Here is a 20,372-nt window from a genome sequence, read left to right as displayed (position 1 = left end):
CCACGATTGCTCTTGTTCTTTTTTTATTAAGAGATGTGAATTTTTTTTAATTTTTAACATGCCTGAACATTAGCGCTTCTTGTGAATTTCTTCCCCAGCGAGAGCAAAATTTTTACCTCAAGTTATAACAAGCTTCCCGGCGCCGAGTTTCGTGGCTTGGAAATTTAAAAAAGTCAGTTCTATTTATCAGCGGATGAAAAGATATCTAAACTTTCGCCAGTTTCGCGCTACGTTCCCTTTTCGCATATTTTGTTTCTTTTTCTCAAAATGGGAGCTCTTATACTTCGTGGAAATATGATAGAATCGATCGTGCTTGCCCGCGAACTCTCTTGCTAAATATTCTTAAAGCAGTAAACACAACAGCTCTTCTTTGGACGCTAACCATAAGGTGAATTTCCGCGGCAACACCCACAGAAACCACGTCTGACCGACAGGTCGCTTCTGTATATTTTTTTTTTTCGTTAAAGCAAAATTTTTTCTCGCAATGCAAAGATAGATTTGTTTGTCATCGGTACTCCGGCAGACGACTGACACCTTTGTTTAGTCAAAGCTAAGAATGGTCGCCGGATGTGCTCTACCGAACGTATCTGAACGAGCCCTCCTCACATGTTCGCCGCCTTCAAGATCGGCGTAAGAAATGGTGCGCCCAACGATGCGTGTTGCGTTCGCCGCTCTACGCGTCAAGAGCGATACCGCCGTTAGCGAATAACATGGCGAACGTGTCACTGTCGCGTACGTCCTGCAATACGAGGTGCAGCCACGCAACAGCCACGCATACAACGACGACAAAATTTACTAAGCAAAACAACGCAGCACGGACACGAATGCAGTTACACGCGGTACAATATGTTCGCTTATTCCAGACAATCGCCTTCATAAACACGCTTGAATGTTCATGCTAGCTATATGTGTACATGCTCATGTGAATCATGTGTTCACGTGAATGTTCATGCTAGCTATATTTCCCTGCCTTCTGGCAGAAGGAAAACGCGAAAGCCGGCATTCGTTGATCAGCCAATTCTATGAGCACTTAGAATGTGTAGCACGTGTCGCACAGTTACGATAATGATAGCCGCAATCAATCTCTTGAGGTTTCTGTGTGTGCTCAAGTACCCTTTCCCGTGGCTGCTTAGACGTGGTCTGCGAGCTTAGGAAGCTACTTTGTGTTGTCTGACAGTTGTGTCACCCGTATGGCCGAATTGGGATAGACGTAGAGATGGGCAACAATCTGATTGGGTACTTTTATTCGGTGAGAACTGCGCCTGGACTATAAAATACCTCCCAAAGAAAACTGTTATGTCTACGCCTCTAAGAATATTCAGCAAGAGAGTTCGCGGTTAAATAGCGTCGATTGTAATGTACTACCACAAAGTGTCACACTTACTATAAACAATCATGTTTATTGTAGTGATCAGAAGTAATTTCGACGTTTTACAGATCTAAAACGAGCCTTTCAGATTGCAAGTCGCTTTCCGCTGTGCTCCCTAGCAAGCAATTGCTAAATTCCGAGAAGCTAGCCACAGGTAGAGCATACACACACCCTCAAATTGTGTGAGAGAAGGTGGTGACCCTAGCATGACGGCGTCTTCAAAAACTTGCTTACCGAAATGTACGAAACTTTTCACGAGCGGCCATGCAATGCAGGCTCAAAATTTCTGAACACCCGGACTGTCAGTTCTTGCACCCTGTGTAGTTGACCTGCACCAAACAGTAGGCAAGTTCATTAATTGTACAAGGTGCGGAAATAGGAGATCATTTTGGGGCCAGCAAATAGCTCGTGTTCACTACTATGTATTACAGGAGCCATCAACCACATTTCTTGAAGCCTTAAAATTAATTTTGAGCGAGTACGGTACCTAGCAGGAGTATATTACGGAAATAATTCCGTTCGCCCGCAATTACCTGTTACGTAAGAGTAGAGGAACGCCAGCGGCGACAGAGTGACCGAACTCCACCTAGGACGTACGGCAAGTGGGACGTACGGCAAGCCGACGTATTTGCGCTATGCAGCAGAGTGTGTGGTTACGCACAAATGTAAGTTCACAGCAGGACTGGAGTGCCCACTCCTGGGCTCGAACCTGGCCGCGCTGTATGTTACGGCCCGGCTTTGCCTCACACGGATAGTAGGGAAATCCAGATTGCGCATTGTGTAGTGCTCAACACGAAGCTCCATACGAAGCAAGTTTAGCCACGAGCTGTCAGAAGTGAGTGCACACTGGCACGTCTTTTTTTTGTATACGTGCTGTTTGGATCCCACCGATGGCATCGGTTGTTGGGAACTCGGCGCTGACGCCCGTGGTTGTACCTGGGTCGCAAGCCCCAAGGGTAGCGTTGGCCTGGCGGCCTGGGGTACAACTGGAAGCATCCGAAGGTCCCGGCAAAGCATGAGTCGACTGGTAACAACAAAACAACTTGTTTATTTTAACATCGCAAAGAGTTGGCGGTCAGGTTGACCGAAGTAGAGAGACGGGAGAGCACTTTACTCAACAGAAGAAATCGGAGCCCTCCTTTTGGCGTCCGGGGGCAGCTGTTTTTATACTCTCGCAGTTGAGGGCAAGAAGGAACCCCTCAATAGACGAGCACGTGAATGTACAATGGGCTAATGGTGACGCACACTGTCGTAGCGCTGCCGGTCGGGCACAATGACTGGAATGAGAGGGTGATCCCTGCTGTCGCATCGCCTGGTTCGGGCACAATGACTGGAATGAGAGGGTGACCCCTGCTGTCGCACCGCCTGGTTCAGGCACAATGGCACATACACTCACACACGCACATGAAGACACGTGGCATCGGAACATGCCTGGAAACGCCTGGAAATGCCTGGCGGGGAGCGTTGCGGCGACGCCGAACGGGCCAAAATGTCTGCCGCCCTGCCGCAGTCGCGCCGGCAAAACCGCGTGTCGCAGGCGAAACGCAACAGTGCTAACCGTCAATAAACGCGAGGCGCGGTAGGCACACCGTGCATGTGGTCTGGGTTTAAGTTTCGCCTAATTCGAAGCTAGTAGAGTGTTCTAGTTCTAATCGAAATTAGCAAGCGCTGACTCCTACGACACACCGATAAGCAGTATCGCCAAAGTTTCATTCCTATGTGAGCATGCGCGGCCGAGCGTGCGCAGACGACGGTAAATTAACATTTATTGATTAATGTCAGCAACTGGCCAATAGGAACTGTGTGTACGAATCTGCGACCTGACGAAATATGGCAGCCCCAAAAAGGGTGAGAAGGCGTCTGTTGAAAAGAGCGTTTCAGCCCCAGGCGCCGTGCCGCATACGAGTAACAGATTTGGATGCGATGTTCACAGCAGCGTAAGGTACCCACAGAATCGTTTCTTTTTTCACGTAGTTCGAGGAGGGGCGGTTCAGGACCCCTTTAAGCTTCCAGAAAGAATGTAGGCTTCTTTTGGTTTGTTATACAGTGAGGCAGTACAGAACATTGTAAAGCTAAAAAAAGCCAATTAGGAGTGCGCAACCCGTTATGTGGAAAATCGAGACCACAGATAGCTTTTATTAAAGGAAAAAATTATCCACCCGACGATAATATGAAGCTACGGGGATATCTCATACAGGTTTCAGAGCAGAACGGCCTCGCTATCCGGACCAATGGACTTCCTCTGCTGTATAGGAGGAAGGAACGTGAAAATAAACTTACAGGAGACAGTATTAACACACATATCCTAGGAGGACCTCCTCAACAGCAGTTACAAACAGCAATTGCTAAAACAACAAAATAATAGTAAACATTGTAGTATTACAACAAACAATTGAACAAAAGTAGGCAGAAATATGAAAACTGTGGACACAATTTGAGATGCATTTGATCACATGGTTGTTGAATATAAAGATGGAATTGAATATACATAAAACCTACGGGCTTAAAATCTGCACAATAAAAAATAAATTAGAAGCAAGTGCAAAGTACCAGAAGATGTCTGTTTGGTAGTTACACTAACATACCAGGATCACAGCAATTTGCAAAGATGAACCAATGTATGCATCCTAGCCGTGGTGGCTTAGTGGAATTGGAATCGCGAAGCTACTCCCGAGGGCGCCTGATCAAATTCCACCCACAGAAGCCGCATTTTTTGGGAGGCGATATGTAATGAAGCCTGATTAACCTAAGTTTTTATTTCAGCCCTGGAATTATTCGTAAAACTTTTTGAAAATTTCATAATTTAACAGAATAAACTATGAAGGTTACAAATCTCTACCTCAGCAATGAAAAGCGATACCGAAACTTTGCGAAATCCATTTAATGATAATATAAAGCTTCCCAAACTGATTGGTTATGCACACCCGTGCAATATGTTGGTTATTAGTAAGTACAAAGTTTCAAGAAACCTTGTAAACATCCCAACAAATCCATGCAAACTGTAACTTAATGCAACAGATGCACTTCACAGAACTGCGAGATCCGTTTTTCGTGTGGAGGTACAAATACGTACGCATGCTGTTTATATTTCAGTCAAGCTAATAAATCCTAAACCAAAATTCCGCCTCCTGCATTCACTATAACTTAAACCTCTCTCTCAAATACAAACAATTCAATTGAAGTCGGCACAGGAGTTTATCTGAGTATCTGAGTATTGGAATAGGCGGAATTGGAGTTTGGCCCGAGCTAAAGCTCCCTCTTAAGCCTATAATTTTTCTTTCTATGATCAATGCAGTAGGTACTAACCATTAGTGTCACCAGGGATGCAGCGATGGTTCCGACAATCGCTGACGAGCAGATAAAGGCGCATCTGCGCTGCACGCGACTGATTGCCACAACGGGTGGACACAGGGCACTTCCCCCGACGTACACGGCAGCGGAGCGACGTTGTGGTCATAGAGGTTCTCGGCCTGGGGATAGGATTCAGGCAAGCGAAACTGTGGTATCTATCCAAATGGGACAAAAAGCTACAAATATTGTGAACCACAAAGAATTCAACCTGAAAAAATTAGCAATGATTCGCACCAAGAACACTATTCTAGTTGCCTTGGAAAGCCGAAATTATGGCCTTTCAGCCAGCATCAAAAACTGAGCGCGCCACAAGCATTTCTGTAAACGTCGCCCTTGAAAATTTTCTTTTTCCCAATTTCGTTCTGCTGCTGTTCACGCAATGAGTGCTAGTTAATTGATATGCATAAGACAAACCAGAGGGCACAGGAAATGGCGTCTGTAACGTACTTCTATGCCAAGCTTCTCACCAACCAGAGGTCCCATGACGACTTCTGTTGTAACATCGAGACTACATACGCGGCTCCGTTGTGCACACTGTTGTTTTCTGTCTCTCTCTTCTGCTATCAAAATTTTTCACTCGTATTACAACTAAATCGTTCAAATTTGTCTTCTTGCTGCGATAAACAACGTCTCGTCCCCCCCCCCCCCCCGGTCTCCTGACGCCCATGGCCCGTCGTCCTCGTTCACCTGTCACATAGTAACGTCGGGAGGCAAGTCCAAGGAACGATTATCCAGCGTCAGAACACGAAGCATTCACCACGAAAATAGCAAGACCTTAGTAAGTGACCATTTGGCCTGAACTATGCAGCAACGCCTAGTGGAATCTCCAGCCACCGTCAAATAAGAGAAAGGTCGACTTTGGCTAAACGTTTCGTTATGAGGTGCGCGGGTTTCCGTCGCATACCGTTGCGTATTCCAAAGATGCACAGGCGCACCCAGTTCATGACGCGTTGTTCGGAAGTCCCACAAGGCGCCTGTAGAATGGCGCTACGAATGTACCAGGTATTGGCAAACAGGTCCCCAGCAGCAGAATCTCACAAGGGCCCTCCCAATGCGCTGCCAGATCCTGCAATTATAAGAGCGTAAGTGTGTTGTTGCAGAGCTTCACATTATGGTCGAGAAAAATGGTGACCACATAGCATAATCAATACTTGTCTGACAGTCCGTTTAGGACAAGGCCTTAGGCTATACAAAATAAATTTCTGAATTTACTAATAACGTTTAATGTAAATTACTGATATCCGCTTGATAAGCGATTTATGCAACACATAAAAGGGACACAGTCGGCTGAGCTTTTTTGCTGTGCCATGTATATTATTTTTAAACGAAGCTTTCATTGCCTCTTCCTTTGACTTTTCCACTGCTGCTGCTGCTGCCTTGCGCGTCTCTTCGGCGAGTGGTTAAGAGCTCACGGGAGGGCTGCATGAGGCGACATATGCGACGTCAACGACTTTTGAGCAAAACGTTAAGAGTAGGGCCACAATGCCCTCTCGCGCGTACTGGGGGACCCCACGATGCCCTCTGCGCACTAATCAGCCGTGCACCGCCCCCCCCCCCCCCCCCCCGCGCAAGAGCATTGCAGGAGTTGCCGCACTTGCCTATACGCTCAAGCGCAACAGCAACTACAGTCCAGCAAGGAGGTAGGGAGAATGTTAGAGAGGGAGAGAAAAGAGGCAGGGAATAGGTGCAAGCTGATCCCATACCGACGCAGTCAGTAAGCAGGGGATTAACCTTACCCCTCTGCGCTCGTGGCAGTTCACCTAGCGTGACACGGGAGAAAGAGAACGCATCGTCAGAAAGCAGTGCTCACTTGAGCTTTCTCCAGTAAAGGAATCAGTGAATGAACGAAACGTCGGTTTCATCCTGACTGGGACGCCACCCTCCCATATGTGACGTTCGCGTGCAACTCGTCGCTCTCTACTCCCCCTTCTATCTCCTCTTTAGACACGACATTGTCTTTCTACACGCTCCTGCCAACTGCTATTGAGTCCCCGTCTGAGTACGCTCGCGATGCCATAGCTACAGCCACAAAGGCACGCCAGATCACCTATTGTCGCCGTTCTCAGTCGCAGGCCAGACAGATGTTTCTTTACGACAATCGTCATCGTGATGTCCAGTTCTCTGCCGGCGACCTCGTCCTCCTCTGAACGCGTTCACGAAGTGTGGGCTTATCTGAAAAACTGCTCTCCCGGTATTCTTTCTGGCCCTTACCGCTTCTCCCGACAAATCAGTGATGTCACTTATGAAATAGCTCCAGCCGATGCTTCCCCGTCGTCCAGGTCATCTGATGCCGTCCATGTGGGTCATCTCAAGCCGCCGTCTAGTAAACGCCGGGTCGCCGCATTCGGCATCGGGGGTTGTGTCACGGTGCCATGACAGCGACAAAGAAGGCGATCGCCGACATAACAGCAAGGACGACGTAGCAGGGATAGGCTATCGTTCCGCCGTACTGATTGTACCGGCCATATCTCCTGCTGAGTAAACACGGTTCCATTTACCCTATATATCTCTGCCCGCGTCACAATGCATTCGGAATAAGCGAAAACACCCGAGCAATCTGAAATGGAGTTCTGCGATCGACTTTCACGTGAAATCGAAGATACATTTCCAGATATACAAATGCTGCGATGTCTCTTTCCTGTTTTGGACGATTTTTATAAGGTCAACACAAAAAAAAAGGAGGAGACGTCCATCAATATAGTTTTCAGGCAGAGCTTTCGTTCGTTACACTCTCAGATGTCCATGAATACAAACATGTCGATGCCTCTTTTTATTTTGTCAATTCCTATATATACAGAGGGGGACCGGGTCCTGCCGCGGTTACTCGTTGTGCAACGCATGTCACTGTGGCACAAAGCATGGATGCAAACTGCGTGGCCTTGTCTAATTTAGTGACTTACAGAGCAGGATGGGACAGAAATTACTGTCGTGATCTTGTCCGTTTAGTGATGAACAAATTTAGGTTTGTCTCTGGTCACGACGAGACGCCTTGCCAGAGACCGGACCATCGTAGGTTGCACATTATTATATATCTCGCGCTCTTCTAAGCTTGCCCAACCTCTCGCTGCATCTACCACGTGACCAGCTGGCCATACTTCGCACAGAAAAACCTTCTCCACTTTTACACTCCTAATGCTAATACATTAAAAAAGAACGATAACGTCTTCATTCACGCGCAAATTACGTGGTTTGCTGATGCATGTGGTAAAATATTTCATGCACCGATGCGGTGAAATGTGGCGTCAGTACGCGTGGCAATCAATTTGGGTGGAAGGGGAATTGAAGGCGCTGTCTTCGCGCCGAAATCCATTATCATGTTTCCAATTACGGAGTCGCAATATCCCTTTCTCGCGCGGTCAATTGTTGCCAACACTAATACTCTGCGCAATTTCACTTCGACTTTGTCTTGAGAAACCAGCACTGACTTTCTGTTGCTTGATTAGGGCTCAGTATACATAGACGTCTGAATTTTTTCGCAACTTGCACAAACGCACCTCCAGACCCACTATCGTCTTAATTACTTAGGTTAAAGACCAATGGTGGCGTAACTACCAACTGGCTTGCGCAGATCACGCCAGGTATATGGCGTCTCATGCGTAAACTCAAGCTTTGACTCAACTTCAGCGTTAACTATCTAACGATTCCGGCCAAGTCGCGAGGACATCTCTTTCTGAAGAAGCGGCAGTCACAGCGGTTGCAGAAAGGACGCTAAATTTCCTTTTCCCCTAGGAAAAGCAAGTACCCATTGCAAAAAAGTATGGCCACCTTCAAGTTCGCGCTAGGTAGATACGCGAAGAGTAATCCGCACCATGTGCACTATTACGTGTCAGCTCGTGGCGCTCTTGGTACCCGTCGACGTGATCGGAGCTGCGTCTCTTGCGGGTCCCCATTCTCAGAAGCGAAGTGCACTAGGCGGCGAGAACCCCATTCCCTCATCGTATATCGCCTGGAACCTGCAAGTAGTGACCTCCGCCCGATATTCATCGATATTAAAAATCCCCCAATTTCTTTTTAATGAACGCGCGCAGACGTCTGTGGAATATTCAAAATTTGAAAAAAATTTACCGGTCTAGAAAAAGACAATAAAATGGTTAGCCTTTTTGGAACCTTCAAAGCTACCATCAGTTTCTAGTATCATCAACAAAAGGGGGTACTGAAAGTCTGTATAGTGGAATAGTGATCGCGCACGAGATTATACAGGCCGAAAAGCTGCATGGAAAAAAACCTGTTTTCAATCAGTGCCCTACTAGTCGGAGTAACTATAAGTATGCAGCTTCTATGTTTAAAAGAACAATTTAATCAGGGAAGGATAGCTATCATGACAAACGCTATAATATGTTATCGAAAAGTGGTAATAAAGAAGCCCTCTTTAGGTTCCTTCGCTCTCGCAAGGCCATCGCAGTGACCATAAATAGTGACGCAGTTGTTCTGCGACCAAAATAATTGTTAGAATCATTACATAAAATTGCTAAAGATTGACAAAATCGCTTTACAACTCAGCTTTACAACTTCGTAGAGTAACAACGGAATAGCTTCATCCACTTTCTTGGGTATTTATGTTTCCTAGTAGAACCCCGGGAGTGTTAGCCAGCGCCACCACTCACAAACCTTGGCGGCGGATGTGGGACATCCTTTCTCCTGCGGGCTTAACGAGAACGGCATCTTTTTGGGTGCAGGCAACCGGTCAACAAATCCACACATGCTACCTGAAGGCGAAGGTTGTGGGATCGTTCCCCACCTGCGGCAAGTTGTTTTTTTTTTCATCCACTTTCATTTCCAATAATTTATCGTTTCTTTATTTCATTTATCGAGCGCAAGTAATTTCCCCTATGTTGTCCTTGGCGTCAGTGTTTGTTGGCTTCATATGGTGTGACTAATAAAAATCGGGCCCCTCGGTTAACCCCCTTTTTTGTCGTTTCTTGTATAACGAGGGTCTCGAATCCGGTAACACTAATATCATCCGGCATATTATTATCCGGCAATATTAATATTATAGGATTTGATCAGTCACTTTATTTTTTAACTGCTTTTCACTAAAGAATATATTTCAGCTGTATCTACAGTTCCAAAGAAAAACTACAGGCGACACGCGTGCTGTATCAGTGAATATTATAGTGTGGTTTTTGTGAATTATTTCAATAATGTTGGTCTTATCTTAACACCGAAATAACCGATACGTGCTGATCCTAAGAGTACATGCATGTGGTGCTTAGTTCGAAATGTCGGTGAAATAATTGGCCTGAATTCATGCGAAACTCGCATGAATTGGTGGAGTGCTTGCCGCTATGGAATGAAGGCTCTAAATACATTTGGGTGTATTCCTGGTGGATTGTGACTCGTTTTTGTGGCGAATGCTGCCACTCACGCTTCATTTGTACTGCATGTTGCTCTGCATATGACGTAAGGTGTGAGCTGAGAGTCACTTTACACCAAAGAAAATGAAGGCGAAATCCTGCCCGCTCACGAGACATTAATTGCATTATTTGACATTTCCATTCTAATGCGTTGTTATTCGTTACTTTTTTTCTCCCAGAAAAGGTCGTGTGTTCGAGTGCTTTAATTAACTCTCTTATTTAACCGTAGATTAATTAATTTCGCCTTAACACCGAAGGTAGTGTGTTCGAATCTCGTCCTTTAACATGCCAATTAGAATCCAACTTCTACATATGGCCAGTTCACTCATATTCCCATGTACGGTCCTGGGTTCGAGCGCCTTAATTAAGTCTCTTTTAACTGTGCCTTTATTAACAATCAGGTCATGCTAACGCTTCTCCGCTTCGGCTTCACACTTTCTTCTAACGAAATTGAAAACACCAATGGTCGACGGTTCGGCTCTCACCGAAGGTCGTTGGTAAGTGTCCTAATTACCTATATCTGAATTACCTGTTCCTTAATTACCTGTGCCTTCACCCCACAGGTCGTTGGTTCGACTCCAACTAAAGGTAGGGGTTTCGACTGGTCGACAGCCGACCCGACGTTGCCTTTATCCGCAGTATATCTGGTTGGCCTTTACACACACACTTGAACACAAGAGCACCGAAACCACTTAAATGTGGAGCCGGCTTCGTGGTGCGCCTCTAATCGTCCGTGGCCATGCGATAGAATTCGCCGAGAGAGTTTTAGGTTACGGGATGCTAGCGTCCGCCTAACCTAAAGCTCTCCAACGTCCCCTCTCATTCGACGGGCGACTCACCCACGCGCTGTGCCACGGTGAAGTTCCACGGTAGACCCCGGCTGTGCCGTCAGGCGAACGTGCCTCGCCGCGGCGCCGGGGAAGGGAAAGATGCTCGCCGCTCTGGGCTCGTAGAGCAGGAGTGGCCCGGACGCGGCGACCTCCACTGGCTCCGGCCCACGTGCAGGCTGGCGGCCACGCGAGCTGCAGCGTTGTCTCGTCACGGCGGTGGGCCTTAGGCAGCACCACAGGCTCGGCCAACAAGGCGGACAGTCAGCCGCCGGAGCCGCGCGCCACTGCCGATGAGCCTCGGACGTCTGCCGAGCGGACCGGCTGCCGCTCGTGAGTTGACCCGGTTGCATTCTAAGGACAGGCAGGCGCAAAGCTGGACCGGCATCCGTCTCGATCGCCGCTGGATACTGGACCGAGTCGTTGGAAGCCCGTTCTCGTTCTGCCGAGCCGTCCGAATTCGAAGCCTGGCGCGGGCTCCCCACGCGTGCCACGCCGCCGCGCACCATCACGCGCCACTTCGTTCACTTGATGATGATGATTATTATTATGACCTTGATAAGTTCGGCGCATACCCACGCACGGGGATCGGCTCGTTCACTTCCTCGGTCCCTGCAGTACACTCGTCACAGAAGAAAAAAAAACAAAATGAAAAATCTCCACAATAACACGAATCCCTTACAATTTGAGGCTCGAGCTGGTTGCCTAAGGACGAAGACGTACCGAACCAAATACTCGCAACTAGACGAGGTATGAGTATACTGCAGCGAAAATCCGGACACCACTAAGCACATCCTAATGGCATGCGAAACGATTCATCCAGTTAAACCCATAGGTAACGTACACCTTCCGGAAGTGCTCGGACTTGAGATGCCCCTCATCAGGCCCCATAGCAAATTTTGGTTATACGCTGGAAGTTGTTACGTGTCCTCTAGAGAGTGTTCTGCCTCTGCTCTAGGGAGTGTTCTGCCACGAAGTCCACTCTGCCTGAAGTGGACTTGGTGGCACCGACCAGTCAGCCATGCTTATTCCTGCTCTTTTCGTAGCGCAGATTGCGCTGGGTGGCCAAACGGCCTTACCACCGGGCAGGCCACACATATGCACGCAAACGGAACAATGCCAGTGGCTTCGGATGACAGAACATCGCACAACAGATCTGCGCAGACTCCGATCACGATCGACACCCTCGACATCACGTCACAAGGTGACGTGACCGACGATGCGGTCACGTCAACCTTATCGGGCACTCGACATTATATAAACCCGACCCATGACCCCAACCGCTTCAGTGGACTTGGTGGCACCGACCAGACGACCATGCTTATTCCTACTCTTTTCGTTGTGTAGTATAACTACTCTGTACCCTCTTTGCGGGACAGTGATGTAACGCTGACGGTGCTTCCAAGTCCACACTTTCTCGCTGTATTGATTGTTGAGTGCTTTGATCTATTTAAGCTATTGCTACTAACATCGGGTGATGTCGAGCTTAAGCCCGGTCCGACCTCAGACTGGGAATCTGATACTCGTCCTAATAACGACCTTCTGAAACAAATTCTGCAAGAACAATCTAAAACCAACAAAATGTTAAAGAACTAGTGACTAACTTGAGAAAGGTTGAGCGAACAGTTGATAACATGGAAACTAGGCTTGCCACAATTGAAAACGACATGGAACGATTGTAGTATTGCAACGAGAACTTTGCCGAATGTTAAAATAAATATGACACCACGAAATATCAAATCCAAGACCTTCCATTGAAATTGGACGATTTAGAAGATAGAAGTGGGCGGAACAACGTGATTATTTACGGTGTAACGGAAAAGCCTAACCAAGATATAGTTTCACTCGAAAATATAGTGAGAGAAAACATTTTAAAAGAAACGCTAGGCATTGAAGTGAAAACCCTTGAAAGAATTCACAGGATAGGCACCCGCACAAGTAACCGAGGCCGCCCGGTCATCCTTAGATTGTTTGATTACGCCGAAAAAAAACAAAAATCTTATCTTGCTGCTACAAACTGAAAGGCACACCATTAGCTGTTTCCGAAGATTTATCTAAGAGAGCAAAGGAAATGTGCACGCACTTGTGGCATTCAGCGGTAAATGAAAGGGCAAACGGAGCAAAAGCTAGGCTAACATTCGACAAACCGATAGTCGATGAGAAAGTGTATACTTGGGACCCAGTGAAGAATATTAGGACTGAATTACCGCAGAAAGAAGTCTTTCAAAACTGTCCCTTTCCACTTCGACTTCGCTGAAATCCTCTAAAAACAAGATAGTTTCAAAATGACAGCCCAGTACCAAAAATCTACTAATCCTTTCCCTAAATGCCCGAAGTGTGGTAAATAAATTGCATCAATTAGGGAACCTAATCCTGTCTTATCAACCTCACATTTTAGTAATAACAGAAACGTGGCTTAACCCTGGTGTACGTGATTCTGAAGTTATTCCTCCTTCATACGAACTGTTCCGTAATGACAGAGGATCAAGAGGCCGCGGTGTCGCGATAGCAATTAAAAATAATATAAAGTCCTTAGAACTTGATGGCATTCCCTAACACGAAAGTTTAGCGTGCAAAATAACGTATTGTAACAAAAACATAACTGTAGGGGGCGTTTATCGGACCCCAAATGCAACAACTGACTTCATCGATCAGATTCATGATTACCTTTCAAAACATACTAATTCTAGATCACAACTTATTATTGCCGGGCATCTTAACCTTCCCGGAATAGACTGGAACAACCGCTGACATGACGGCGGTGATGTCGCAAGTTCAGAATCGCTGCTAGACGTGGCGTTTACGTTTTTCACTGAACCAAATGGTAACTGATAAGACCCGTATCACTTCAACATCATCATCTTTACTTGACTTAGTTCTTACAAGTAGTACATTAGAAGGATCTTCCGTGTCCATCGAGAATGATATTTCAGACCACAAAGCGCTTATTCTAACCTGTCCCAATTCAACCACGCGAAAATACAACAAAAAAAAACACACCCTACCTATTTTAAGGATTATACACGCGCAAATGATCCTGCTGCACTAGGTTTCCTAGAATGCCCGTTTCATACATTCAGTGAACTAACAAATGTACAAGAACTCTGGACGCGTTTTCGAAATATGGTTAAGTATTCCGAAGATACCTTCTTTCCAAATAAAAAGAAACGCATTTACCCAGAATACCCGTGGATAACACGTAAAATAATCCAACTAAAAATTAAAATAGAACGACGGCGCTAATGGGAACCAAGTGCACGTTAGACGATCTTATCGGTACACTAAAACAAAAAATATCGAAAGCAAAAGGCCGTTTGTTTGGAACTACGTTAACTTCGTTTATGGCGCATGATTCTCACAAATTCTGGCGATATTTGTCAGATGAACGAGAAAAAATAACGCAAATTAAAATTTCGGATCATGTTATTCAGGATCCTGAACTCATTGCTAATGAGATGAATAACTTCTTGCAGACAGTTTTTACAAAACATGCTATAAATGCAGCTTTAACACCTTACGATGTCAAAATACCAGTGGAAGAATTAACCGTAAGTGAAGAGGGCATACTGTCTCTATTGCATAAGCTCATAAACTCATTCTTAACTCGATACGCAAGCTGGACATCAAAGTATCTATTTAAAATATTCACTCTTTCTCTTCAAACATCAGTGTTACCAGACGATTGGCACAAGGCTGCAATAATTCCAATACATAAATTGGGCTCGAAATTAGATTTAAATAACTACCGCCCAGTGTCATTAACAAGCTCATGCTGCAAAGTAATGGAACACGTAATATTTAAGGTCATAATATCTCACATAGAAACAAACGAACTTCTATATAAACAACAACACGGTCTCAGATCAAGCCTGCCAACTATAACCCTACTGGCTGAGTTAACTCATGACATTGCTAACGTACTTAATAATGATGGCCAATTAGATGTAGTTTTTGCGAATTTTCTTAAGCGTTTTACGCAGTTCCGCACCAGGATTTACTCACAAAATTATCGGCTTGTGATATTAGTAATAAAATATTATCCTGGATTAACAGTTTTCTAACCAATCGTAAACAGAGCGTTGCAATCGATAATAATCTTTCACAACCACTTGATGTCTACTCCGGAGTACCTGAAGGATCAGTTCTGGCACCACTTTTGTTCTTGATGTACATTAACGACATCCAGTTTTCCTATAAAACTCAATTCAGATGCGCCCGTTTGCTGATGACTGTGTCGTGTGCACTGTCGTACACAACTCAGACGACCAGATGGAACTTCACAATTCACTGCAAACAAATTACTCTTGGTGCAACACTTGGGGCATGAGACTGAACACATCAAAAACACATTATATTTCTTTCAAAAATAAGAAACTCCCGCTTAACTTTACATATTAGATCGGAAGCTCAATAATCAACAAAAGCGACCAGGTAAAATACCTAGGCATTAAACTCACGCCTAACCTTAACTGGGAGCCTCATTCTCGACCATGCGTCAAAAAACCGTAGGCAAACTATCCGTTGTGAAAAGGAAACTGCGCGCAGCACCACCACACCTCAAACTAAATGTGTACAAAACACTAATATGACCATGCCTAGAATACGCGGATTTAATCGGGAGCACTAATCAAAAATGCCTTATAAATAAAATAGAACGCATACAAAAATTAGCAATCAGGTTTGTACATTCGGATTACAAAAGCCAGTCCAGTATCTCAGGTCTGCTCGCAAGGGCAAACCTAAAATCCCTCTCGCAGAGAAGAGCAATTTCACGACTAAAATTCATCTATCAATTATACCATGGTCATTTCCAGATAACACGTTCTGATTACCTGCAAGATCATCCAAACGCTCAACTAGACTAAATCATTCCAAAACAATCTATCTTCCCCCAAGTCGTCTTAACGTTCACAAACACTCCCTTTTGCCATCAGCCATTTCCCAGTGGAATAAGTTAACTAACGATATTGTGTGTTGCAATAAAATTGACTCTTTTATTAACCGCATTCAGCGAATTGACTTTTCACAATGATTTTTTTTATCATTACATTTCTGCACCACTCCTGCACGGGCCGCGAAGGGCCTGCAGTATATTCAAATGAAAAAAAATTCATATCGGCTCATTAATAGCCGAGACAGAAATATTTCTATGCCGTGCACCCATAATCTCAGGAACTGAGCTCCACTACCAAGCGAGACGCTCTCTCCAGTTGCCCCGTCTAACCTCCGCGATCGAAATTCCTTCCCTGCGTTCTCCCATACTGGACCTCGAGGATCGCTTGACGGATGCGTCACGGGCCCGCCTTCAATTTATTTTTTCACCTCGCTCTCTTGCTGCACGGCGCACTTGACGAGGACACCTGGTTAGCGGTATAACTGAGTGCTACGCGAATACTGAGGCAGGTACAAGCGGAACACAGAGCATGATCCAGCGCTGAAACACGGTGGAAAATGACATAAGTTCGATGTCTGCGCGCGCAACCGTACGATGTGGAAATAAGGAGACGAAACGAATGTATACATCTAGCGGTTGACTCAGCAACCAACAGTGATCATCTTCCTGTATCATTTGAAATCAATTGTCCAATATCATCTTTGGAATACCAGGCATGCACATTTGTGGACCATACGAAATGTAAGACTTTCTTGCGTTCAGCCGTTTCGAAACTTGCCAATGCCAATGATAAGGAAATCGCTTCAACCATTTGCTCAATTCTAGAGGATTCCCGGAAGCAAGCTGAATTTGTCATCCCTTCGGCTAAAGGCACCGCTTGTCGTTGGTGGAATAATGAGTGTACGCGGGACTATAGAAAAAGAAAGGCCGCTTGGAAAATGCTTCTGCATAATCAGTTCCCGACAAATTGCAAAATTTATCGGTTTCACGCTGGTGTACTTAAGCGTGCTGTTAATCGAGCCAAAGAGGAATACGATATTAGGCATCACGATAATCTATCAAATTAAAAAAATAAGCGTGCTTTATTTGCATTCCTTCGTGCTAGGAAGGTGTTACCAACACCCTTAACATTAGACTAAATTGTCCTGACACCGCAAGAACTGAGCGCCTCCCTAGAAGAGATTGCCAAAGGAATAGAAAATCGATTTACGGCCCAGTTTCCGGCTATTCATTCTACATTAAATCCTTCGGATGGCTTTACTCCAATTTCCTTATCTGAACTAAATGAGACTGCACTATGCTTACCGAATTCAGCCCATGGCCCTTATGGTGTCACAAATGCAATGTTAAAAATATTGTTACAGGAATCGCCTACCGTTCTTTTAGACCTGGTGAATTATTCAATTAAGTATGCTTGGATTCCGTTGCAATGGAAACTCGCCAAAGTAACATTGATGCGTAAGAAGCAAAAAGGAAGGCATGTATTGGAGAACATTAGGCTCATTGCGCTTACATCAAACGTAGTAAAATTCATTGAGAGGCTTCTTCACCTTCGTATCATGAAATTTATTAATGAGAATTCCATTCTTAGTCCCTGTCAGATTGGTTTCAGGGCCGGCTGCTCCATCTGGCATTCCCACGTTAACTTAGAAAGCCGAATACAACTGGCTCGACGTCATAAGCAATACGCTGCCTTAGTGACGCGCGATATCGCTAAAGCACACGACACTGTGGAGCACACTGTATTGATCAATCGGTTAACATACTGTGGTGTTCCTGGGTATATAGTAGCGTGGATTCTGTCATTCTTGGGTAAAAGGGAATTCTATTGCTATGAAATCGGCGTTTCTTCTTCTAAACACAAACAAACAAGAGGCGTACCGCAAGGCTCAGTCCTTTCCCCGGTGCTTTTTAATATTCTCATGAGCACACTACCTTGTCATCAAGAAGTAACTACTTATGTTTATGCAGACGATATTGCGCTCTTTGCATCTGCATACGACATCCACACGCTATACCAACGACTGCAAACTTACCTGTATGATCTGGAGAGGTGGTTAGATGTTAGTCACTTCACACTCAATGCCAGCAAATGTGCTGTTCTCGTTTTTCCGATACGTGACATAGTGCACATCTCATTGTCTTACCACCTTCAAGAGATACCGCAGGTGGAATCTGTTAAATACCTCGGAATTATTTATAACGCCTCTCTCAACTGGCGCCCGCACATAATAATAATAATATTTGGGGTTTTACGTGCCAAAACCACTTTCTGATTATGAGGCCCGCCGTAGTGGAGGACTCCGGAAATTTTGACCACCTGGGGTTCTTTAACGTGCGCCTAAATCTAAGCACACGGGTGTTTTCGCATTTCGCCCCCATCGAAATGCGGCCGCCGTGGCCGGGATTCGATCCCGAGACCTCGTGCTCAGCAGCCCAACACCATGGCCACTGAGCAACCACGGCAGGTCCCACACATAGATCATGTGACTGGAAAAGCTACCCGTGCAATTGGCATATTGCGTAGGCTAAGCAATCGTCGAATACGATTGAGAAGAGATACACTCCTAGTGATATATCGTATGTACGTTCGCCTTGTATTAGAATTTGGTTGCGTGCTCTTCTCTGGAGCTCCAGCCTGCATGTCCCGCCCTCTAATCGTCTTAGAAAGAGAAGCATTACGTCTGTGTTTAGGTCTTCCTAAATTTGTTGCAAATTCTATTCTTTATCTAGAATCCCGTGTTCCTCCTCTTTCGTGCACGTTCCGGCTTTTGACAGTGCAGACGTTCTTAAGGATTTATGAATCACCGCTGCGTCATCCCCGAACACCCTTTATTTCACAACCTGCGTTGTTCTTCGGTGTCATCTGGCCGCGACTACATACTCCGCAGATTATGTTCGTGCAAAAATTAGATTGACTCTTTGGGCGTGCGCATATGCGATGTAATTCCTATTCCCGACAGAGCTGATGCCACGAATATTCAATTCGATGACATCTTTCCTAATAATGCAAAATTAAATTATGGGGTTTAACGTGCCAAAACCCCTTCTGATTATGAGGCACGCCGTATTGGAGTACTCCGGAAATTTTGACCACCTGGGATTCTTCAACGTGCACCTACATCAAAGCACACGGGTGTTTTCGCCCCTATTGTAATGCGGCCGCCACGGCCGGGATTCGATCCCGTGACCTCGTGCTCAGCAGCCCAACACCATAGCCACTGAGCAACCACAGCGGCTTAATGCAAAATTACTTACACACAGTATTCTAGACGGTATATTACAAGATCGTCTGAAGAACCTTCAAACAAACATTATAATTGCGACAGATGCTTCACAATGTGAAGGAAAGTCAGGTGTAGGAATATTTTGCCGATGCTCGATTGGACATTTTCTCTTCGGCTGCCAGATTTCATACCGATCTTTTTAGCCGAATTCGTGGCCGTGTTGCTGCCATTACGCAAATTAGGACCATCAATTACGTCAGCCGTGAAAGTCACTAATTCGTAATCATTGTGCTCATGGCTTACTGTTTCTAGTGATTCTCGCGTGATGAGGACGTTTCAATCATTGGTACCTGGTTACTTGAGAAGCGTGCGTCTGATTTGGGTGCCTGGCCATAAAGGACGAATTATAAATGAAATTGCAGACTATCCAAGGCATCGATAAGTGGCCCAATTCTCCCTTGCTGCCCTTTGACTGCTCGTGTTACTGCTGCTAGATTTCGCAGGAGTGTCATTATGCAGGCAGTATCAGGCTCCGCAATTACCAACTCTGTGGATTACCGGCATCTCCTATACCCTTGGCACAGAGATTTTTGCCGAACACGGAAAATTGAAGTGTCCATCACGAGGCTGCGCTGCCGTATACCTGCGTTGAACTTCCACCTCCAAAGGTCTGGTCTGGTCTCCTCACCATTATGCTCATTCTGTAGCGAAGTGGAGACAATCGATCATTTCTTGTTGTTTTGCAGACGTTTTTCGATAAGAAAACGACTACACGAAATCGCGCTTCGCTCTATTGGTCTAAATTTATCAGCGCCTGTGATGCTATCTTTTGGAGCCTCCATTATTGGGTTCAGTCAGAGAAACTTTTGCTTGGCAATCCAAAATCACCTCAACCAACCGATTTCCATGTTAGACTTATCGTTCTCCCTCCGAACCACAGCTTTCTTTTATTTTTTATCTATTATTATTATTATTATTATTATTATTATTATTATTATTATTTGTTGCTGTTGTTGTTGTTGCTGTTGCTGTTGTTGTTGTTGTTGTTGTTGTTGTGTTTAGGATTATTCGGCACTTTTGCTAGCGCGCAGTGATGCGGAAGAAAGACAGTGAGTCCTTTATGTGCATTTATAAGAATCGAAGCAACTTTTAAAATATGAATATGCACAGAGATTTGATAGCTGTTTAAGGGCAGTCAGTGTGTCCACACACACACGGCACACTGGAATAAACGGGCTGAAACAGCCCCGGGTTGTAAGGTTCACAGTCCAGTCGTCACGGTACCGCGCGTTCACCCGTGCTGGAGCTGTCTGCGACGACCACACGCTCAGGCTCCGCTCAGCACGGGCT

General features: G+C 45.5%; 1 protein-coding gene across 6 annotated transcripts in view; it reads right to left on the bottom strand.

Moving 5' to 3' along the window:
• LOC142575821 (uncharacterized) overlaps positions 1–11,074 on the bottom strand; it is a 262,670-nt gene extending 251,596 nt beyond the window's left edge. For 2 of the 6 annotated variants that reach the window (XR_012826719.1, XM_075685499.1), the window contains exons 1-3: positions 6,932–7,093; positions 5,656–5,786; positions 4,676–4,839 (exon numbers count right to left, since the gene is read on the bottom strand). Coding sequence is in view for 3 of the 6 variants with exons in the window: in XM_075685499.1 (XP_075541614.1) it covers positions 4,676–4,678 (3 nt within the window). In the remaining 3 variants the exon portion in view is untranslated. Of the gene's footprint in view, positions 1–1,603; positions 1,699–4,675; positions 4,840–5,624; positions 5,787–6,931; positions 7,094–10,913 lie in introns of those variants that run through there. The other 4 variants (XR_012826720.1, XR_012826721.1, XM_075685501.1 and 1 more) reach the window with 4 other exon arrangements.
• Between the last annotated feature and the right edge of the window lie 9,298 nt (positions 11,075–20,372).

This window comes from Dermacentor variabilis, chromosome 3 (assembly GCF_050947875.1).
Source record: "Dermacentor variabilis isolate Ectoservices chromosome 3, ASM5094787v1, whole genome shotgun sequence".
NCBI classification, from domain to species: Eukaryota; Metazoa; Arthropoda; class Arachnida; order Ixodida; family Ixodidae; genus Dermacentor; species Dermacentor variabilis.
This window is presented reverse-complemented; position numbering and strand designations above follow the sequence as displayed.